The sequence below is a fragment of the Nansenia antarctica genome (assembly GCF_963989245.1).
Source record: "Nansenia antarctica genome assembly, chromosome: 6".
NCBI classification, from domain to species: Eukaryota; Metazoa; Chordata; class Actinopteri; order Argentiniformes; family Microstomatidae; genus Nansenia; species Nansenia antarctica.
Genome location: NC_137676.1, coordinates 14,918,603 through 14,940,959, shown reverse-complemented (window position 1 = coordinate 14,940,959; position 22,357 = coordinate 14,918,603). Strand labels below are relative to the sequence as shown.

General features: G+C 46.1%; 1 protein-coding gene across 1 annotated transcript in view; it reads right to left on the bottom strand.

The window, feature by feature from the left end:
- The window catches only part of LOC308160232 (membrane-associated guanylate kinase, WW and PDZ domain-containing protein 1-like), a 38,374-nt gene extending 18,370 nt beyond the window's left edge, over nt 1–20,004 (bottom strand). Inside the window, exons 1-10 of the mRNA XM_080534148.1 lie at nt 19,846–20,004; nt 18,994–19,076; nt 17,828–17,866; nt 16,335–16,392; nt 15,582–15,709; nt 14,739–14,861; nt 14,080–14,265; nt 12,712–13,344; nt 3,280–3,314; nt 775–1,030 (exon numbers count right to left, since the gene is read on the bottom strand). Of these exons, the coding sequence (XP_080390274.1) occupies nt 775–1,030; nt 3,280–3,314; nt 12,712–13,344; nt 14,080–14,265; nt 14,739–14,861; nt 15,582–15,709; nt 16,335–16,392; nt 17,828–17,866; nt 18,994–19,076; nt 19,846–19,883 (1,579 nt within the window). The 5' untranslated portion in view covers nt 19,884–20,004. The remainder of the gene's footprint in view (nt 1–774; nt 1,031–3,279; nt 3,315–12,711; nt 13,345–14,079; nt 14,266–14,738; nt 14,862–15,581; nt 15,710–16,334; nt 16,393–17,827; nt 17,867–18,993; nt 19,077–19,845) is intronic.
- Between the last annotated feature and the right edge of the window lie 2,353 nt (nt 20,005–22,357).

The following is a 22,357-nucleotide window of genomic DNA, read 5'->3' as shown; positions in this document are numbered from 1 at the left end:
ACACACATATAGACACGCATATACACACAGACACACACATACACACACACACACGCATATACACACCTATACACACGCATACACATGCATACACACATACACACACGCATACACACACACACACACACACACACACACATGGTACTGTAACTGAACCACAGTGTAACCGTCTGCTACTCCCACACAATCCTCAACAAGTCTCACCGCAACACAGCCAGTTAAGCTAACACACTCTCCGGTCCACACAGAATAAATCACCAGAGTGGAGAAGTTCTCTATTCACACCATCGAACAAAATACCTGCCAATCAAATCCAGCCCTCGCTTACTCTATAAAGGCAAAGGGTTGTCACAGAGCTGTCCATCTCCTGTCTAAAGCCCTCCGCCGTCTCCTGACACGCGTGTCTCGATTGGACATACCTGTACATGTTCAGTAGCAATGTCCTCTCTCTGTACACGGCTTGCGTACACAGTGGGAAACTGTGGGAACTGCTTTTTGCGACATTGTGCTTTGAATTAATTTAGTAATTCTAAGGTCATTCTCATAAATCATATTGAATAGGATAGAGTAGGATAGAATAGTATTGATTATAGTATGATTATCTATCTGCTGGAATCTGATGGAAATGCCTTCCTGCATTGCTCCCAAACCCCCTCGAAACAACGGACATGTTTAAATACTGACATTATTATGTCAAATACTGTACTCATTATTATTATTATTATTATTATTATTATTATTATTATTATTATTATTATGACACTGTCTACTCACATCGGCTCTCATACATACTCCTGGACTGAGCCCAGATCTTGAAGGGGTCTGGTTTCTTCCCCAGGGTGAGGGTGCCATCGACAGGGTCCTGGGGGGGCAGGCCTGGTAGGGGCTGGGTGGGGGCCGCTGGAGGAGGGGCCACAGCCTCGCTGGGCATGGCGGAGGGGGGGTGGCTGGGGGAGTCCGTGTGGGCGCTGCGATGGCTGCACACACTGTGCTGAGAACTGGTCTGGCTGTCCTTTCTCTCCAACTGCTGCTGGATGGACAGAACAGAGAAAACAGACAAAAAAGAGGAGGAGGAGACGGGCAGATGGAGGTGAGTAGCGCAAAGAAGGAGAATTCCAAAGGAGGAAAGGACAAAGAAAGAGAGGGATAAGAGAGAGAGAGTGTAAGGACAGAGGGGTGGAAATGGAGAGAGAATTGGTGATTGAGGACAGAGAGGAAGAAAAAAAAACGGTCCAAGGTCATTTTCATGAGACATCGCATTTCTACAGTAAATCTGTCAAAGCTGTGGAGGAGTGGTAGAGAGCTGACATGGTTGTTTTGACACCTACACACCATCATCTACAGAACCTTCAAACGTTCTTGTATTATATACTTTGTTAAACAAGGAACTGCAGGTTCATGAAGACACATATCATGTCCACATACTTATCATTATATTTTCTCATTTCAAATTCCTATAGTACATCTTAGTCTGGTGCAGATCACTATGTAGTGACTTCAGTACCAAGCCTGGTTAAGAGAACCTATAATTGAGCTTATCAATTGTGAGAAGCTGTTCTGCACATTATTGAAGATGTGAGATGAGGAAAAAAGAGTCCATGTCAGCCTAATGATCCTGATTCCTTTCCACTTGACATATTCAATATGTGAAATAAGTGACATCGCAACATCCCGGTCTTTGCTTTGCACACTCCAACATCTTCAAAACAAATCAGATGAAGAGTGAAAACATTTTCAAAGAAGGAACAAAAAAAAAGGAAAAAAAATGTTCAAAGCCTCGTCACTTCGTTTGATCAACACAGAGAGTGTTGCATGCAGTATGAGCAAAGACACTGTGGTCCCCCCTGAATATACAAGGGTACACTGAGCACATTTAAAGCCCCTTGCACCAGAGGCTGAATAGCTCTGGAGAGGCTGACACAGAGTTGCATGCAGGCTGACGTTTTCAGTGATATAACACAAGAGGGAAAACCCCCAGCTTTTCCTCGGAGAAAGACAAATAGGAAGTGACAGGCCACCAGGGTCACCACTGTCCCCGCACGGCCCCCACAGCGCCCACCCATCCCCCCCCATCCACTGTCACATGACCACAATAGGCGACACCCCCCCCCCTGCCATGACTGATGCCATCTAACACTTAAGCCCTAATCTCAAATATCCCTGCCTGGCTATTGAAGGGAGCGCTTTACCATCCCCCTCCAAATCCTCATAGCCATACTCCCCTATTGCACAGATCTAAGGGTCAGCTAGGGCCAGCTCCAGAACCTTACAGCACCAATCAAGGGGGGATAACTGAACTTGGATCAGCGTCTAGAGGAACCTTCATCCAACTCCCTCTGGATGGTTCTCCTGGGATGGCCAGGAGAGTTGACTGTAATTTAAAAGAGGAGGCAGTGGTATTGATTTCTCATCAGGTTAAGATGAGGAGCCGTTGGCTCTTTAAACCCAGGAACAAATGAAGTGTCCCCCTTGAGGTCCTCCTGCCTCCTCCCTGTCTCCTATTAACTCTCTCTCTCTTTTGTTTCATCTATCCTCATCTACTGCAGAATAGCCAGAACCTTTTCTTTGCGACACCTCTCTCTTTTCCAATGTATCTGCCTCGCTTCATCATCATTTGCTCCTATATCAGCTTTTTCTCTCTCTCTCTCCCTTGTGTTTCTCCTATAGGTGGACAGCCCCTCTCTCCCCCTCATCCCTCTAACTCTTCCCCATTCATCCCTCTCTCCCTTATCTCCTCTCTCCCCTCATCCCTCTCTCTCCTCTGTCGCCTCAGCGGTGGCCCTCTGCCCTCCCCACCAGCTGGCCTCCATAACAACAACTCAATCAGGGCACCCAAGCCACCCTTAATCAGTCATAGCATGACAACATGGGAGAAATGGAGGGAGGGAGGGAGGGAGGGAGGGATGTAGAACGAGAGGTAGAGAGAAGAACGGGGCAAGAGGTAGCGAGACGGAGAAAAGGTAAAACAGAATGAAGAAGAGAGAAAGAGCCAAGAATGAGAGGGAATAAGGTAGAGTGGGGGGGGGGGGCAGAGTGAAGGGATATAAAGGGATGAAAGAAAGGCAGAGCGGGATAAAGAGGCAGAAACAGGGAGAGAGCTTTGGGGAGATTTATGAAGCATTTGTACGGAGAGCTTGAATAGTAAGATTAGAATCCCCTTATCTCCATGTCTTTTGTTCTTTAAATAGCCACCAACATCAACAAGTAGAACGCAGGCAGGTGCCCTGGTGAATAGACACACAAACACAGAGAAGGAGAGAGGGAGTTAGTTGTACTCACCACCAGCTTTGGACTCCTTTTGGCGGGCACCACTCCTGCAAAGCAGCGGCAGAGAGACAGAGAGAGCATTAATGACCGGTGGTACTCTTCCCCCCCCGTCCCCCCCTGAGCAAAAACTAACAAAGTCCCCAGGACGGACGGACGGACGGACGGATCGACTGCAGGTCCTGCTGCAGAGCCAAGCAGGCAGAGCAAGCCCAGTCTTGCTCTCGTTCTCTCTCTCTCTCTATCTCTCTCTCTCTTTCTCTCCTTCTCTCCTTCTCACCCTCCCAGTGCCACTGCGCTGTGCTGCGCTATGTTACGCGCTAGCCTGAGTGATCTCCTCCTCCTCCTCCTCCTCCTCCTCCTCCCGCCCTGCGCTCTTGCTCTTCTCCACTCCGCTGCTGCTCCGCCGCTCTCTCACCCACGCTCCTGTGCTAGAAGGAGAAGGAGCCTAGAGCCGCTGATCTATCTGCATTAGTGGGTGATGATGCTGGCTGATGCTGCGGAGGTAACCCCGGAGGTTCTGGTACCGGCCGGAGATCCACATAGCCGGAAGCGCCGACCGGCCCCGACGACGCGCAAGCATTCAAACGAGCGAGCGAGCGTTGACCTCAGCAGAGGTGTGTACGGGGAGACACTGAGCGCTCGGGTAGAATCTCAGCTAGAATCTCAGCTATTACCCGTGTGGCGAAGGAGTCCAGCAGTCATGAGCATTATATCAAAGGCGAACGTCAGCTCAACTCCCCTCTCCTCACTGAGAGCATCTTCTGAGCATCTCTTCACCTAAAGCAGCAGCTCCTCTCCTGAAGCCTCGCACATTTCAGAAGCTGATATCTGGTCTCCCTCCCTCCCTAGCTCCCTACCTCCCTCCCTCCTCCTCCTGTCTTCTATTTTTTCCCCAGTGCCCCCTCCCCCTCCTCCTTCTTCTCCATGCACTGTAGCTTCTTGCCCCCCCCCCCCCTCCTCCCCCTCCTCCTCCTCCACCCCCACCCGACCACACACCTCTATCAATCTAGTGTAGGTATGTGTATGTACGTCTATCTCTCTCTCAAACAAACACACGCACGCGCACACCCACTCGCACACACGCGCGTGCACACGCACGCACACACACACACACACACAGTCATCCAGAAGATCAATCTAACACCTGCTAATGAAATATTCACTCAGGGAGTCAACTGTCAGGGGATAACATTCGAAGTATGCCAGGGGTAATGACACGGTGAAGTATAATCTACATTGATAGTCTACCTCTTATTTCATACCGTACTACACTCCTCACTACAGAACCCATTCATGCTGTTGTTCACTGAATTAAGATAGACTCGTAAACATCATCAACCTGTTCCAAGCTAATGGTACAATATTATTCATAACAGGCTAGGTACCAACTGAGCAGAGACCCAGAAAAATATATTTGCACTCCATTCTCCCTCTTTCATACTGTAAATTCAACACGCATCATTTTTTCATTAGAAATAATTCCCTTCTGCAGCATATGAGATTGACATTGAGACGAGGAAATCGAGGTTAACACATGGCGTTAACTAGAGTATTGGAATTTTGACCCAGTTGAGACCATCATTATTAAGGTGTAGCTATTATTGTTTTATATGAGGTGTACAAAGCAGCACACTGCACCCCCCACTGTGACAAGGGATTTATGAATACCCCATGATGGGGTTTAGGTGCCTGAGGCAATTTTACTCTGTATACCAAAGACACCTCAATAAATTACCCCTCCTCTTAAACAGATGTAAGGTTCTCTCATAGAGGATAAATCTCCCCTGGCTATCACACGTCCCTATCAACTGCTGCCTACCGCTCGCAGAGAAAGTACACGCAAAACATAAATGTAACACTCCAGTAACATTATGATCACAGAGCGAGAGCATCCATTTCCTCCTGCTTTCTCAAGTTATCCTGCTGCATTGGTGAAAATCATTAAATGTTAAAACTTTCTTGTTGCTGCAAAGCCCCTTTCTACACAATTCATAATTTATCTTCCCTCTCTCTCTCTCTCTCTCTCTCTCTCTCTCGCTCTCTCTCTCTCTCCCCCACTCCCTTTCTCTCCATCCCTCTCTCTTAGACTGTGGAATCGTGTGTAATGAGTGGGAAGACAGCCCAGAGTATAGTTTGTGTGTGTGTGTGTGTGTGTGTGTGTGTGTGTGTGCGTGTGTGTGTGTGTACAGTATGTGCGTGTAAGTGTGTCACTGGAAGCACAGCTGACAGACGTTCATTGTTTTCCACTCTATGACCAGCGCTCAGACCCCTCAAACAGTAAATTCAAGCCAATAACCACCATGGTGACCATCTCAACCAGTCACAACAACAATAACCTCTGAACCATTTCAGCTTCAATGTAAGCAAGAGTTGGGGTTCAATCCCATTATAATTCACTTCAAGTCAGGTACTGAACAATTTGAATTGAAGAATAACCACATGGTAAATACATGGGGGCAGATTTCATTGTATTGAACAGAAATTGAAGCTGACTTGACCCTGACTCTGCAGTCAAACAGCTTACTGTATGTCAGCTCAAGCAGCAGATTTGCATGTCGTGCTGTGCTAATGCACATTCATGCCTGGTTCAGTGATTACGGCAGTTAAATTAGTTCTAGCACTGTGATATTGATGTTGATGTATCTCAATTCTACCGCGACTGTGTATTAAATATTAACTAATGCACCTGTTATGTTCCCGCTGTGAGGTAATCACACGTTCGTGCACACATGCATGATGACCATTCACATATGCATGCACACACACACACACACACACACACACACACACACACACACACACAACACAGATACACACATGTGCGCAAGCACATATACACATGCACACACACACACACACACACACACACACACACACTGTATTATGCATTGCACTCACAATCCCATTTCTTCTTTCCTCTGCTGAAGCGACTGAATGATAACACAGCTCTGCTCAATACTCCACGAAATGGAACAATTAATCCGTTTCCCCATTGCACCGTTTAAAAGGCTCTGGATTGATCACCAAGGATGCAACATGGTCTGCAAGGGCTCTGGTCTTATGAATACTGAACAGACCATGCCAGCTGAATGACTAAAAGCCATGGGCCTTGATTCAAATGGGAAGGGAGGTAAATAAATGTGAAGTGAATTAGCGGCCAGTAAGTTGTTCAGTAATGGGCTGGCTCTCTGTAACACAATGGAGTGTTCTAACTGGCCATATGTGACAGCAGCTGGTAAAACCGGGAACAAGTCGCCAACCGGTGGACCGTTCAGACTTTTATTCTGAAAAATTGTAAATAAATGTCTATTGTCCATTGCATTGCACTTTAATGCATTGTCTTAACTATGCCAAACCCAGCAGGCTATGGAGTGTTGCAAAACAGAGGATGGGTGGGTTTGTGTGTGTAGGCATGCATACAGTATGCATGAGGGAGTCTGCATCCTCATATTTACACATGGCAATATGTGTGCAATATGTGCTAATTAATATTTGTGCTTGCATGTGCATATATGCATACACATGTGTGTGTGTGTGTGTGTGTGTGTGTGTGTGTGTGTGTGTGTGTGTGTTGGGGGTGGGCAATCTTTCCCTCTTCCCCATGTCAAACACAGATGTAGTGGAATTTAGGGTTTCAGAATCATACACATGTCCAACGTCTGATATCCCCTGTTCAACAGAAGCTTTGTCTGTGTGTACAAGAACTGAGTATGCATGTTTTAGTGGGTGTGTGGGGGTGGATATGAGGAAGAGTGTGTCTGTGTGTGTGTGTGTGTGTGTGTGTGTGTGTGTGTGTGTGTGTGTGCGTGTGTGTGTGTGTGTGTGGGCGGTGGAGGGGTGAGCGGGAGTGTGTGTGTGTGTGCGTGTGTGCGGGGGCAGGTTATTTTTCACAGAGGAGACGTGAATGGCTTGCTGTTTCTGTGCTCTGTTCAGGCAATGGCCTTGGAGAACGTCTATAGACCCCACCCTGAGGGACTGAACAGTCTTTATTTCTAAGACCTTTTCATCACACTACTAGAGGGAGGACAGTATTAAGAATGCCCACTTCCTTTATTGTTAAGTATCATACTTTATACCTCTTTACAATCCCATTCTCCCTCTGTCCCCTCCCTTCATCTTCTTCCGCTTTACTTGATCTCTCTCTCTCTCTCTCTCTCTCTCTCTCTCTCTCTCTCTCTCTCTCTCTCTCTCTCTATTGTGATCAGTGAGGCTCCTCATCTCAGGGGACAGTCCCTCCTGTGGCGTTACAGAGCGTTGTCATGGCAACAAAAGAAAAAGGCAAGATGGAGGAAATGTTACAGCTGGCCTCACGAGGAGAGAGAGAGAGAGTTGTAGACCAGGATGAGAGGAGGAGGAGGAGAGGAAGAGAGGGGGTAGAAGATACATGGACGAGTTGGAAGGGGGATTGGAGGAGAGACGGTAAGGAAAGGAAGCTACGGTTCATTCACTGACCCAAACTCTTCCTATTCAGTTTCTCAAACGTCCCATAGTGGTGCTGGGGATGAATAATGTAGCCAATCCAGGACGAAGAGCCACATTGATTCCCTGTATCCATGTTTTACCTTTTCTGCCAAGAATGTAGCTAACCAACTCTGTCTTTCTGTTTCTCTGTTTCTCATTGCCATAACTCCACTACTTTCTCTCCCTTTCTCCACTGCTTGATGTTGTTCCATAGGCGCAGGATTGAAACTAGGACACCCATTTGTTGGGTTGTCCCTCTGCCAAGCCACGGTTCTGTTATTGTTGTTCTGCTATTGTGGAATCCACAGTGGTATTGACAAAAAAAAACAATATTGCCCTCTATCCAAACAGCAAGAGTATAGGCATTCCATTTTCAATGTTTACTGCCAAGCAAGCAACCACACTGTCGCCCAGTGTGTCGTGAGTGAATCAATTCTCTATCTATTTGCTATAGCTTTTTTTTTTCTGTAGCTTTTGCCCCTTTTTACTTTTCTTTTTTTTCCACAGAAACTCCATTTACAGATCGAGGAAATCCTGCCTTCCTGGGTGATAAGCACAATGGCTGAATGGTTGTATCATTATAAACATTGTTTTTTGTGTGTTTTTCTTTTTTGTGTGTGCCAATGACAGAGCATATATCTCATAATGCTGACACCTCAGTCTGAATAATAGCAAGGTGAGAGACAATCTTAGCGGTACGGTTTCAACACTGGAATTCAGTTTCCTGAACAGGGGCAGCAGTCGAAATGGGCCAGCATGAAGTGAGGATGTCAGCCTGAGGCTGGACCTTCCACAATCCTACTGAAACTTGCAGTATTCATCTTGCCTTATTTGTCTTTTTATTTTAGTTTATTATTACTAATTAACTATTGCCACTTTATTTCTCTTGTCGCTGCAATGTTGAGGAACTGAAGCCAATGAAGTGTACTCTCTTATACTTGTATAATAGAATGTAACAATAAACTTGAAACTTGAAACGTCTTAGCTTCTGTATAACAAAGTCGCAACTTTGCACACCTCCAAGTCAGCGGCAATGCAGTAGGTGTGTTACTTTGTCCTCGTCCAGAGACATGGTTATTGGACCATTCTGATTGGACAGGACCCAGAGTGCAGTTCTGATTGGACAGTCAGCCTGACAAGTGACAGTCCTGGTCTACTACATCATGCTGGTGGAGTGGGTATTGGCATTTGGTGACACACACCTCCTTATTGTTTCTGCGTGACCTTGTACCTCCCTGTCCTCTCTGCAGGCTGTGTGTGAGTCAGACAGCTCAGATTGATGACTCACAGATGCAGAGATTAAGGCTGTGGAGCCATTCCTCTACCTGGGGTCCACCTATCTCCTCTCCTCTTTCTATCACCCACTCCTTCCACCCTGAGACGACCCCCCCCCCCCCTTCCCTTTATATTCCTCCCTCGCCTATTCTCTTCCCACATCTCCTTTTTCTAAACCCTTAAAATTCCAATCCTCCTCCTTCCTCTTCCCCTGCACCCTCATATTCGCCTCCTCTCCCTCCGCCCTAATCCACGGAAGGTGCTGTTCTATTGCTGGTTATGAAGGCATTATTGTTCCTCACCACCTGAAAGGTCACTGCATCATTCTTACCTTACAAACCACCCCACACTATCTCCCCTGACTAGCCACCACCCCCATGCATTTTCCTCTATCTTACTGACTCTGCCTCTACCTCCCTGTCTTCACTTCACCTCCCTCTCTCTGCCTCTACCTCCCTCTCTCTGCCTCTACCTCATTGTCTCTGCCTTCACCTGTTCCTACTCTGGACAACCTGCTTCTTCTTACAAAACATATCCCCAGTCCAAGCCCTGCCCCCTCGGCTGCCTCTGTGTCTACTATGTCTGTTCATCACCAGCTGGGGCACTGACCTGTTCCCCACACTAATGGCCAATCGGGTGTCAACGTTAAGAGAGATCATCTATGCTGTCTGACTCCCTAGGCTGCCCTGTCTTCTCCTCCCTTTCCTCTCCTGTCCTGTCCTCTCCTGTCCTCTCCCCTCCTCTCTCCTCTTCCCCTTGCCTCTGGTTGTCCTAGTGGCCAGGAGACGGACTGTATCTGTGTCTGTATCAGTCTCACACACACCTATAACAACGCTGACATTTAACACAATAGAGCACGGTTATTTCAGCTGCAGCGCACAAGGTCAAGTCATTAGAGGACATAATTGATGCTGCCTGCATATCCCAACCCTCAGCTAGTAGAGATCTAGGCCAGTAGGCATAGGTAGTCATTTATACAACTGGCTGGCTGAGCTCAAATTACAGACTTCTAACATTACACCATGTAAAATACAGACCATAATCATTCCAGTGAGCAGCTTTGAAAGCTGGACAGCAACCTGTCATAAATGCATCAATCTATAGGTCAATAAAGGCGAGTTAAAGTAGATCTTTGAGACAAAGCCTCTTCTGGACCAAAACTCAGAGGCTAACCAACAGCTAGTTCCCCCAAGCGATCAGGCTCATAAACAAGCCTACTGAAGACCAATGACTATTATCCCCAAGCATGATCCCATGTATATGGGCTTACCTACCTACCCTATCAGACTTGTGTTCTGTGAGATATTGTTAGCAACTTATGATGAGATATGTTACTAGCTACAAATGCTAAATAAAGATAAAATCTGTTGTTGTAGCTAACTATACTTCACTGGATCCGTCGTTGATATGGACGTTATATTGGGACAATATAAAAGGAGTTATAACAGTAGTTATTCCTGCAGTGAGGGCAGGAGGAGTTGCACAGATAGAGTGAGGTCAATGATCCATCAACGATGTGTGAACAGCTCTGCCCACGGCCTTGAGTATGTGGCCATCTATGGCCTTTGCACACACAGAATCAACAGCTATTCTCTACTCTTTCTATTTCCATACTGTGTAGCTCTCTCTTAACCTTTAGCTCCTTTCACCCTTTCTCTTGCTCCAAGGTACTGAGTGCCTCCACACCATTAAGACACGAAATAGTCGTCTTAAAAAACACAGTCACGCAGAGCCAGAGACAAAGAAAGAGATAGAAAGCGAGTGAGAGAGAGAGGCAGAGAGGTAGAGACACTGTGAGAGATGTAATAAGTGAAAGAGATAAAGGCAAAGAGAGAGAGAGAGAGAGAGAAAGAGAGAGAGAGAGAGAGAGAGAGAGAGAGAGAGAGAGAGAGAGAGAGAGAGAGAAAGAGAGAGAGAGAGAGAGCGAGAGAATGAGCATGAGAGAGAGAGAGAGAGGTGAGGCAAGACTATTTTACAAAGAGTTGATAGAATACAGGGAGACTAGTGAGGTCTCAGAGGAGCCTCTCAGCTCCATCCATATTCATGACAGATAAGAGAGTCCCTCACTTAATGTCATCCTCCTCTCCTCTCCCATCTGCCACCCACTTCCTCCCTCCCTCATCTGCTCACCTACTCTCTTCCTCACTCACTCCTTCTAGACTTATCCCTTCACTGTCTCCCTCCCTCTTAAGAGACTGACCGATGGTTTTTCAGGTCCGATACGATACCGATTTTGTATGGGTCCAGGAGGCAGATTGACACATTTCTGGGCTGATATTAAATATCATTCAATTAGAATATTTCTTTTTAAACCTTTTACAAATTACAAATGTACATTTAAATGAACTCTTTTACTGTTAATTCGCTACTACAGTTCTTCAATAATTGAGTAATATTAAATGATGTGAGTAAATTCTCTCACAATACACTATATACAATATAGTGCAATTATAATAACTCATATCCATAGAGGGAAGGATTATTCTTTCTTTTATCATCATTCTGTGCCTCTGTGTGTGTGTGTGTGTGTGTGTGTGTGTGTGTGTGTGTGTGTGTGTGTGAGAGAGAGAGAGAGAGAGAGAGAGAGAGAGAGAGAGAGAGAGAGAGTGAGACAACAAGAGAGAGAAGGAATTACAGAACAATAGTTCTATACACTATATACTAAGGAAGTAACCAAGTAAAGGAGTCCAGAGATATACATTATACTGTTTTAGAACAAAAATGCCCACCGTGTTCAAATGTCTTACATTCCCCCTCTCTTTGCAACTGGCCTACTGCCAGCTTAATCTTCTCCATAGTGATACCCAAATTCCAGTCAGTTCATCAAAATCCCAAGACACAGGCATCATTGAACAGCAGCAGTATTATCATGCTGATGGTCTCGCTCAGCAGCAGGGAGAGGATTGATATGGACATTTCTTATCCTTCCAAAATGCATAAAGTTTTACCGTTTCAGTTTATAGACGAGAGCTCTGGTATGTGGTAAACAACAGTGAAATAAGCTCGCGGAAAGCTGAGTCAACACATGTCATGATGAACATGAACGTTTAAGCAACTATTACTTGGGGAAATTAAGCAAATGACTTGGGGAAATGAGGCGAATTCGCTGCCATAATCAATCAGTCCTACTCTAGCCTGTGGCCTAACAAAACAGGAGCTGTCTGGCCATAGCCTATATAGCAGCTAGATAATAATGGGAGCTAGATTACATTTTGCAAATTGATCTATCAACTGCTTTTTACCCCAACAATCACTAGCTATATTTCAATCTACTACATCTAGTTACAGTAAATACTTCTCCTTTCCTGACGGTTAAGGTGGGAGGAGGCAGCTGCGACTGCAACTGCTATGACCTTGATTGCTCTCTAGTGGTGCAATTGGCTGAAGCAGGCAGTCATGACGGTGATTCCTCCATGCACAGGAGGCCCGCAAAAACAACGTGTAGGATCAGCAGGTCCGATATTCAAGTGTCAATACCGACGTTTAAAAAAGAAAAAAAAGAAATATTGGGGCGATTACCAGACGATCTTTACTCCCTCTGTTTCATCTCATTCATGTCATAGACAGTTCACTAGCTTCTACTCTAACTACACACCTTCCACCATACCTCCCTCTTCCTATCGGTCTTTCCCTCTTTCCCCCCATCCCTCCATCCATCCCTCCCTGCCTCCCTCTGTCCCCTACTCCTTTCAGGGTTTCTGCACGTACCTCTCTGCACCAGCATGGTGACCTCGCTCCCTCGGGGACACTTGCTGAGCAGGTCCACCACCTGGTTGTGGCTCATGTTCTGCACGTTCCTCTTGTTCACCTCCATCAGAATGTCATTCTCCTTCAGGCCCCGGCAGCGGGGGTAGTCCACGATCTGCTTCACCCTCTGGCCCCCGCCCGTCAGGCTGTCTGCGATGGTGAAGCCGAAGCCCTTGTCTCCCTTCTCCATGTGGACGGTGATCAGCTCGGGCTGGCCAGCGATGGACGACGCCATGGTGACCACGTCGCTGGCGTAGCTGTGGGAGCCGTTGGACGCCGCGTCGGCCGAGGGGCTGTGGGCTCGCGGGTCTCTCATGCCGTTGACGCCGGGGCCCCCGCTCTGGCTCCCGTGGCTGGACGGGGAGTCGTAGCTCTCCTGGCCGCCGTTGACGATGATGGGCGGCTCCTTGTCCATGATGGCCACGGAGGTCACCAGGCTGGTGTTGGGGTCGTCGGGGTCAAAGGGCAGGGGGTAGCCACGGCACAGAGCCAGGTCCACCATGGAGCCGATGGGGATGGACTGGAAGATCTTCACCACCTGGGCGTGGGTGTAGCCGAGGACGATGATGTCATTCACGCTTACGATGACATCACCTACGGGAGGGGAGAGAGAGGGACAGAGAGGAGTGTTGTTAGCAATAGAGCGATAGATACATAGCAAGGAGCATAACCTGGGAGCACTAAAACAATGGTTGTGCTCAAGGGGCCGGTCCCTAGTGGTTCAAAAAGGTGCTGCAGCCAGAGAAAGACACTGTTGCCTGAGGCAGCTTGATTATTGTTTCAAAGTCCGCCGCATCTTTACTATTGCTTTCCCGTGGGGTCTGCTGCCTGCGAATTGGACTAGCAAAAGTAGTCACATAGCAAGTGGTCATAGCTAAACAGAAAGCTAACATGTTGGAAGCTACATGATTGCACCCAGAAAGAGTTCAACATATTTCTTAATCTTCAAATATATTCTGCTAATTGCAGTCATGTAATTGCAAACAATTCACTCCCTTAGGCAGGGGCAAAGTACTAGTACCAGTAATTGTTCAGGTAAAAATGTCATCAGTTTTACAGTGTAAGCATGTAGATGTGACTTTTCTCTCCCCGACTGAGACAGTAGCCCATGGGTCTAAGCAGCCAGGAGAAAGGCTGTATCTGTGTCTGTATCACTCTAACGCAGGCCCGTAATCATGCTGACATTTAACAAAAGAGGCTGAGGCATTACTGATATCTCATTATTTCAGTTCAATGTGGTAATACAACATTTCATTAGATTGATAATATCAATACATAGACTCCCCGCATGAGACAGTGACCCCTGTGGGCCGTGGATGTGTACTGCACCTGTCTCCATCTTCCCGTCCACAGCTGCTGGGCCGTCCAGCACCAGGCTCTTGATCTGCAGGAACTCGTCCGGCTCGTCGCCCCCGACCACGGTGAAGCCGAAGCCGCGGCGACTCTTCTTCAGCTTGGTGTTGATGAAGGTTCCCTTCAGCTCCGCTGGATTCCGCGTGAAGAAGGGCTTTCCTCCTGTGGAACACGGGAGGAACGTTCTCTTTTATTTGTCTGTCTCATTACAAGTCAAATGAAATTGCATTTGTCACGTACATTGTATTGCAATTACAGCTGTAATTGATAGAGTGAAATGCTTTGGAATCTTGCTTCAAGAACAACAACAACAACAACAGTCAACAATAATCAACACATCAGCAGTACAATATAATATAGTATAACAAAACAGAATGAAAGTGACACGGGCAGTAGTAGGAGGGTTGGGGTGGCTGTATCATGTCATTGACTAAACACGTTTCAATGCAGGATTTAATGGAATATATTTTGGGTTGGACCGTGCTCTGAGATTGTGATGCGAGTGCTCCACGCTATCCATATGTTGGATACCCGCTCCACGCTATGGTCAAATTACGTTTGCTCCACTATTCGCTATGCTACCCTCTGCTAACATGCTCTGGTGAGTGTGTTGTTTGTAAAGAGTCAACACTCACGTTTGGGCCCTCCTGGGACAGGGGGCAGAGGGGGGGGGACCTGGGGGTCACGGTATGTCTCCAGGTGATTGGTGGCATAGCTGGCCAGGGGAACACCAGCAGAAGAGTGCTCCTCTATCCACTCTGTACAGAGAGAGGCACAGAGGGGCTGTGAGATCTCACACACACACACACACACACACACACACACACACATGCAAGCACACACACACACACACACACACACACACACACACTTGAACAGACACTCACTCACTCACACACACACACACACACACACACACACACACACACACTTGAACAGACACTCACACACACACACAATATACAGCAATATACAGCAATATACATACTACTACTACAACATCTTATTACATTTCCTCATATCGTCACATCTCAGTAGTCAAAACACTTAGCAAGCATGATATCAGCAATTTGCACATGGATAGCAGCTCCAACAGCACGATTCAATGCAAGAGCCTTGGTTAATGCCGGCTCCAAGCTTTGATGATAAAGTGAAATGCTACAGTAAAGTAAAGCTCATGTCTTGAAAGAAATATAAAATGATGCTTTAATGATCTTTAACTCAACCAATAAGAACCCAAACACAAAACAGCGGACACCGGGATCGGGTCAGCTCCATTTCAACTCATATCAGTCAAACACAAGTGTCTTCTCACAATTCTTGAATTGGGATTTCAGTTCACTTCCCGAACCGACTGAAATGGAACGGACCCCCCCCCTCCCCGGGCCCCGCGTGAGACAGACAGGACTAGACGATCACAGACGAGACGGACATGAAGAAAGAAAGAAATGGTGCCGTGCCAGGGCAGTTAAACGAACCTCGAATGTACCGCTCACCTTCAGGAGGTTGCGGCTGCTGCTGCTCCAACTGCTCCAGCTGCTCCAGCTGCTTCCTGCGCTTGGCCTCCGCCATGGGGTTCTCATACTGGGTCTTCCTGTTTATATGACTGAGAGAGGGATGGAGAGAGAGAGAGGAGAGCGAGGGGGGGGGATTGAGATAGGAGGAAAGGGGAGAGAGAGAAGAAAAAGTGGGAGGGAAGGAGAGATAATGGGCGAAAGGGGCACGGGAGAGAGGGAGAGAGAAAGAGAGAGAGGGAGGGAGGGGGTAATAGAAGTGATGTGTAGGTGAGAGAAAACGGGGAGGGAGGGAGCGGGGTGAGGGAAAGGATGAGTAGGAGATTCATTGTCACCATGATAAATGGCGGTACACAGTGTTTGACAGCGTTTCTGGCACACAGACCCCTAAATCCCCCGCTTGTCTGACAGCGCTGCAGGTTAACACGTCAGACACAGTTGATACAAAATGGAGTCCAGTTTCAGCTAAAAAACGACTTCGCTTTAACCCAGTCACACAACTCTGTATGTGGAAATGGTCCGGCAGTTAACCATCGAAACACGTGTGGATAATGCATTTGGGAGAAAATTAAATCTCTAGTTCACTGAACGAGAATGCCAATGTATTACATGTTACAGTTCTATTTGTCATTGTGAGGTAATCAGGGGACAGATGGACAGTATGAAAGGGTGAGGGAGAACACGTTCTCAAGCCAACGGTGAAATCAGTCCGCTTACTCCACATAGTACACCCCATACACCGGGTCGTCTATCTTCTCCCATCCTGGAGGCAGCTCTGAAAGAGAGGAAGAGGCACATCAGGTTAGAGTGGTACTGATCATTCAGGTTTTTGATGTCTAAAATGCCATATTTAGGTCCAATTATTGTCAAATACTTTAGGTTCGAAGTACCGTTTTAGCCTCTTCGCTTTATTTAAAGTCTCCTACTTTATAACCGCTGAACGTTATAACCGCTGAATTTCTGTAGTGTACTGTAGGGAAAGCAGCACTCAAGCATTGAATGCGATAGTCAAACCGCCTCCCTCTTACTCAGTCAGAAACTTATTGTGAGCTGTCAGGGGAGTTTCAGAACCAAATTACAGACTGTACACCCCTGACTGCTGCCTCCCACTACATTGACTATTCATTTATTCAGACCAAACCCACCCTGGAAGGTTCCAGATGTGTCATTATTTCCTCCGAGTCTGTTCAAGTTCAGAGTACTTGATAGTACAGAGTAATCCAGGTTATTTGCTTAGGCAGATAGTCAGTCTGCTGAACAAGTGCGGCCACACACAGTCGGCTGAAACATTAAATGATAGAGCAACAAGGATCAACTAATCAAATACGAACCATCCTTCTAAGCTCTTTTCATTTGTTATAACGCCTTACTGTTCTTCTAGGCCAGAGATCAGGAATGTAAAAGCATCTGTGTACACATGCACACACGCACGCACACACACACACACACACACACACACACACACACACACACACACACACACACACACACACACACACACACTAGCCAAGTTCAGAAGAAACTGGCTGAGAGATAATAACCTATTAAGCTGAAACACACACTATTAAAGCGTTAGCATCTCATTTTCCCTCTCACTGTATTTGATTTCATACAAAGACATTAGCTCATTAGCGTGTTAGCGTGGGCTTGTACGAACTCCAGACAAACAGAGAAGGCTGGATTTCACAATCGATAATCACAGACTGCCTCCTTTTGATTTGCCAGAAATAATAGCGGCTTGTAGACAGACATTCAAAGCCCTGAAAGAGTCTGAGATTTCATTCCATCTTAGGGCCGTTTCTTTCTGCCACCCACAAAGTGGCTAGGCATCAACAAAGCCATTTTCCAGTCTGTGGAAGAGCTCTAAGTACATATATATCAATGTGACTCATCGCCCAAACACACTCCAAATGGGTTTTCCTGCATAAAAGAACATTGGCATGCCACTTGCACCGGACGCATTGAGCAGCACGCCACCTTAACGATCAAAAGTCACAGAAATGAAATACCTGCTGAAAATATATGCAGAATAATCCCAAAATTAACATTTACAGTGCTTTTTAATTTAACTTTTAGTGCAGTGCGTACACACATGGAGCTGACGCACATAGCAGTTCAGATACAGTGGGAGGAGTGTCAGGTTTAGGCCTGGGGTTGTGTTTGTGTTTTAAAACACCTCCTAGAGGAGGGAGAATAACATAGGGGCATACCTAGTAGTTCATTATCCGGGTCCTCGGTGTGTACCCCTTCTTCTCCAAGGTGAGGAGACCAAGATGAAACAAAGGAAATAAGGTGAAAAACAGATTGGGTGGATAGAGTCAGAGAGAAATGGAGGTTAAAGGAATATAAGGGAAGTAAATAGAAGAAAGCGAGAGAGAGAGACAGACAGAGAGAGAGAGAGAGAGAGAGAGAGAGAGAGAGAGAGAGAGACAGAGACAGAGAGAGAGAGAGAGAGAGAGAGAGACAGAGACAGAGAGAGAGAGAGAGAGAGACAGAGACAGAGACAGAGACAGAGAGAGAGAGACAGAGAGAGACAGAGACAGAGACAGAGACAGAGACAGAGACAGAGACAGAGAGAGAGGTGGCAATACAGAGATAGCAGGGAGAAAAAGAAGTAGATATATTCAAATCAACAAGTTGTTTTTTTAATGTTATAATGGATACTGTTCTAAAGACTAGTCAGGGAAGGTCGTCAGATTCACTGTAATCCTCCAAAACAACTATTTCTGTCAAATACGCCAGAACACCACTTGGTGGTGCAATTTCTAACACTGAAACATTGTAATGTAGTACAGTACCAATTTCTTTCTTTTGAATATTCACACACAGATTCCTTAAATATAAGTCTTAAATATAATTATGATGGTATTTATTTGGCTGAACGTACATCTCTAGTGTAGCAAACTATCTGTAACGAGGGTGCTTACATCCTCTCAGCTACTCAGCCATTGGCCTGACTGAAACATTTGCGCTCTAGAAGAAACATTTGATCAAAGTCTCATCAAAATCTCAAAAAAGATTGGCAGTAATGTTATCACCAGGACCTGTGTCACACACATGGAGAAGAGGTGTTTGTGTATTTGATGTATGAGAGCTCATGTGCACCACCTACTGATACTATCAACCAGGCGCTCACAAATACATATGAGAAATGGTTGAAGACACACACACACACACACACACACACATTCCACACACACCACACACGCACGCACGCACACACACACACACACACACACACACACACACACACACACACACACACACACACACACACACACACACACACACACACACACACACACACACACACACACACACACACACACACACACACACACACACACACACCACACACACACACAGAGAGGCTTACCATCGTCCTCACACTCTTCCAGAGGTTTGGGAGGTTTATCCAGACAGCGAGGATCGATCCACGACGTGGTCTTTGTGTTGTGGCTGAGAGGAACACAACAACACACATGATTGAAGACTACTTCTCAAGCCTAGATGAAGTATGACAGGAACAGAATGAAGCTTGACTGTTGTCTATACATGTATCTACTTTTAGTCAGGAGAGGACAAACAAGTGAAATCAAAATGAAACCAGCAGTATAAAGAAAACAATTATCCACTATTGAAAAAGACAGACAACGAGTCTTGTTACTCTTTTCAATATTCGTCGACTTGTGTCAACCTTAACAAGACCCCTTAGCTGTCTTTTTCATTACAGCTGAAATGTTGACAACAAAAACAGTCCTTTCAATCCCCTCCTTGTTGTTTTTTCTATAATCATTCCGTAATCAAACAAACCAACATGAAAGATCTACGAATACACAGGCATTTCCTCATCCTGTGCTGCACTGTGTTGGTGTGAGCGACGCAGGGCTGGAGGTAGTCAGGTGATCTGCCTGTGATCTCCTTAGAGATCAGGTTATGGAGGGATTACCAGGCTGGCCTGGAGAGCACTGAGAGGAGCTGGGAGAGGGTGGGGGAGGGGTGGGGGCGGGGTGGGGGATGTGGTGGGGGATGAGTGGGGGATGGGTGGGCAGTGGCAGAGTACTGGACTACAGGCAGTTTCTCAGCACTGGGCTACAGTGGCCCAACACTGGAGTTGTAATGTTTTAAATTAGTCCTGGTGGCAGGTAAAGAGGTTCGAACTCTGTGAAGCTAACCTCCCTGCTCTGGACGTAGGTTAAGGGGTGTACACTAGGGTAGGGGTACATACTCTATGAAGTAGACTTCTCCATTCTCTGTGAAGGCCATCTCCCAGTTCTCCGGCAGGGGTCCGAGGGGGTCCTCGGGGGAGGCCTGGGGCTGCGCGTGCGTCTGCTGCCCACTGTCCGAGGTGGTGGCGGCGGCGTTGTTCAGACCATAGGACGGAGCGTTCTCGCGCGCGGGGTACGGCCGGAGCACGCCACCACGGCTCTCGTCCTGGTCGCTAGGGTTACCTGTACACAACAAGGGAGAGGGGAAGAGACTACGGACTAAGGATCCTGGGCAAGGAGCACGACACACAACAAAACAAGAGAGAGGAGGATGTTTATGTTTCATGCAGCTTGAATGTGAAAAAAATAAATTATTCCTTCTTCTATCCTTCCTTCTATGATTGCCAATGGCCCCTGGCTAGAGATGGTAGTTGATACGATGTTATTGATACCAATTCCATTATCGATTCGATTCTTTATCGATTCCCTTATTGATTCCTGATCAATTTTCTGTGTGGAAAAAAAGTAGGCCTACACAGGTTTTCAGCATCAACACAGTGTATATCATCTGAACATAACATTTTTACATAAAAAAAAAAAAAAAAAAAAGGAAAATAATGGAAAATAAATTAAATGGTCTGTAATTATAGCTCGGCTCTATATCATGGACCTAGGTGTCGCTATTGTTCTTGAGAGCGACAGCACAATGGTACCAACTTTACGAAGTCTTATTTGTTCTACACTAAGAAACGTTACATGGTGATGGTCCTTTTCTTAAAAGACTATAACTTTCAAAACAAATATGAGCTATATGAAATACGAGCAGCTGACTGTAGCTTCTGAGCTATCTGTACCAACAGTCTGTCTGTCAACATCTAAAATGGATGAAATGGGAGAATTTGTTTAGCATTCGTTTCATTTAGGGTTTCTTAGTCAAAGAAAACATCTGCTAAGTCTGCCTGCGAGGCGCTAATTTATTAGCATAGGATATTTACGCTCAGAGACGGACGTGTTGTTCGCTTGTGAAGCAGTAGCACTCATGCGTAGTGTGTTAAAAACATGGCATTCCTGTCGTTTTATGCCATGTTGCGTCTAAACATATTTTAGCATATTCCTGGTGTTTCCACCCTTACTTGAAATTGTAATATTACAGATGTTACAAGTAGCAAGACGTCATGAGGACGTCGATTTCCATCCCTACCCCTGGCCCGAGCATAGATTACTTTTTCTTGAGATGACTGATGGATAGATGATTCATTTACTTAGACAAATGTATTTGTTGTAAGTCGCTTTGGATAAAGGCGTCTGCTAAATGCCCAAAATGTAAAAATGTAAATGTAAGTAGGAGTCTGGCTGGTGGTTTATTAGCCACTGTATGCTAATGACATGTCAAAATATCACCACCTCACCAATACTGGTACTGTATAATACAGACAACATGATGGAGAACCTAATTTGAAGCTCAACATCTGATGCCATTTTAGATATAAACCCCCACCCCCAAAAAAACAAACAAACAAACAAACAAACTGATAAACAAACTAATAAATATCATAGGCAGAAATTTCATTTGAACATAATCAACTATGGTTAATATCTAATAGACTATTCGCCCCTTATGCTTCCCCCTCCTCCACCCCCATCCCTTCCTCTCACCCTCAGTAACCCCCCTGCGTGCTCCTTCGAAAGGGAATGGTGGGGCCCAAGGAATAGCTATGCAAATGCAGCCTGCGACCATCTCCACCCCCCTGCCCCCCACCCACCCACCAATCCCCCACGCTGGCCCACTGGCCTCCTCCACTTCCGTGGGCCTTTCAGAGGTGATCAAATGCTAATTCACCACTGTGCCAGCCTGGCAGGGGTAGACAGAGAGGGCATAGATTCACTCTGCACAGAAAAAAAAACTCCATCTAGGAACTGTCTGACTAGGATGAGACTGATTTCAAAGAAGAGTAGGAACAGAGAGAGAGAGAGAGAGAGAGATAGAGAGAAACACATTCATCCGCCCAAATAATTCTCATCAGCTTTTTCTGTTCCAAATAAAACACCCTGTCTGCACTCATCGACAGATTAACACCGGAAACAGAAATGATATTAAAAAAAATATTCACAACTCCAAAACTCCATTATCACCTGCGTGATAAACATTAACACTCCATTAACAGTGTTGTGAATTAGTGAAGAATGACTGAAAAGAGATGTGGGATAGAATGAAAGAAAGAATGAGAGAGAGAGAGAGAGGGAGAGAGAGAGAGAGAGAGAGAGAGAGAGAGAGAGAGAGAGAGAGAGAGAGAGAGCTAGTGCTGCTGTTCTTTTCCTCTGAGGCTCTGTGAACTCAGCATGTACTCTTCTTCCCCCACCCCTCCTCACAGGCAGATGGCAGTGTTAGGAGTCTCACAAAGAGAAATCAGCATCACAAAGACATGATGTAACTGTCAGACACCCAGCAACACAGAGAAGAGGAGCACAAATACACAAACACTATCTCTTTCACATTCACAATCACTGTCACACGCACACACACACACACAC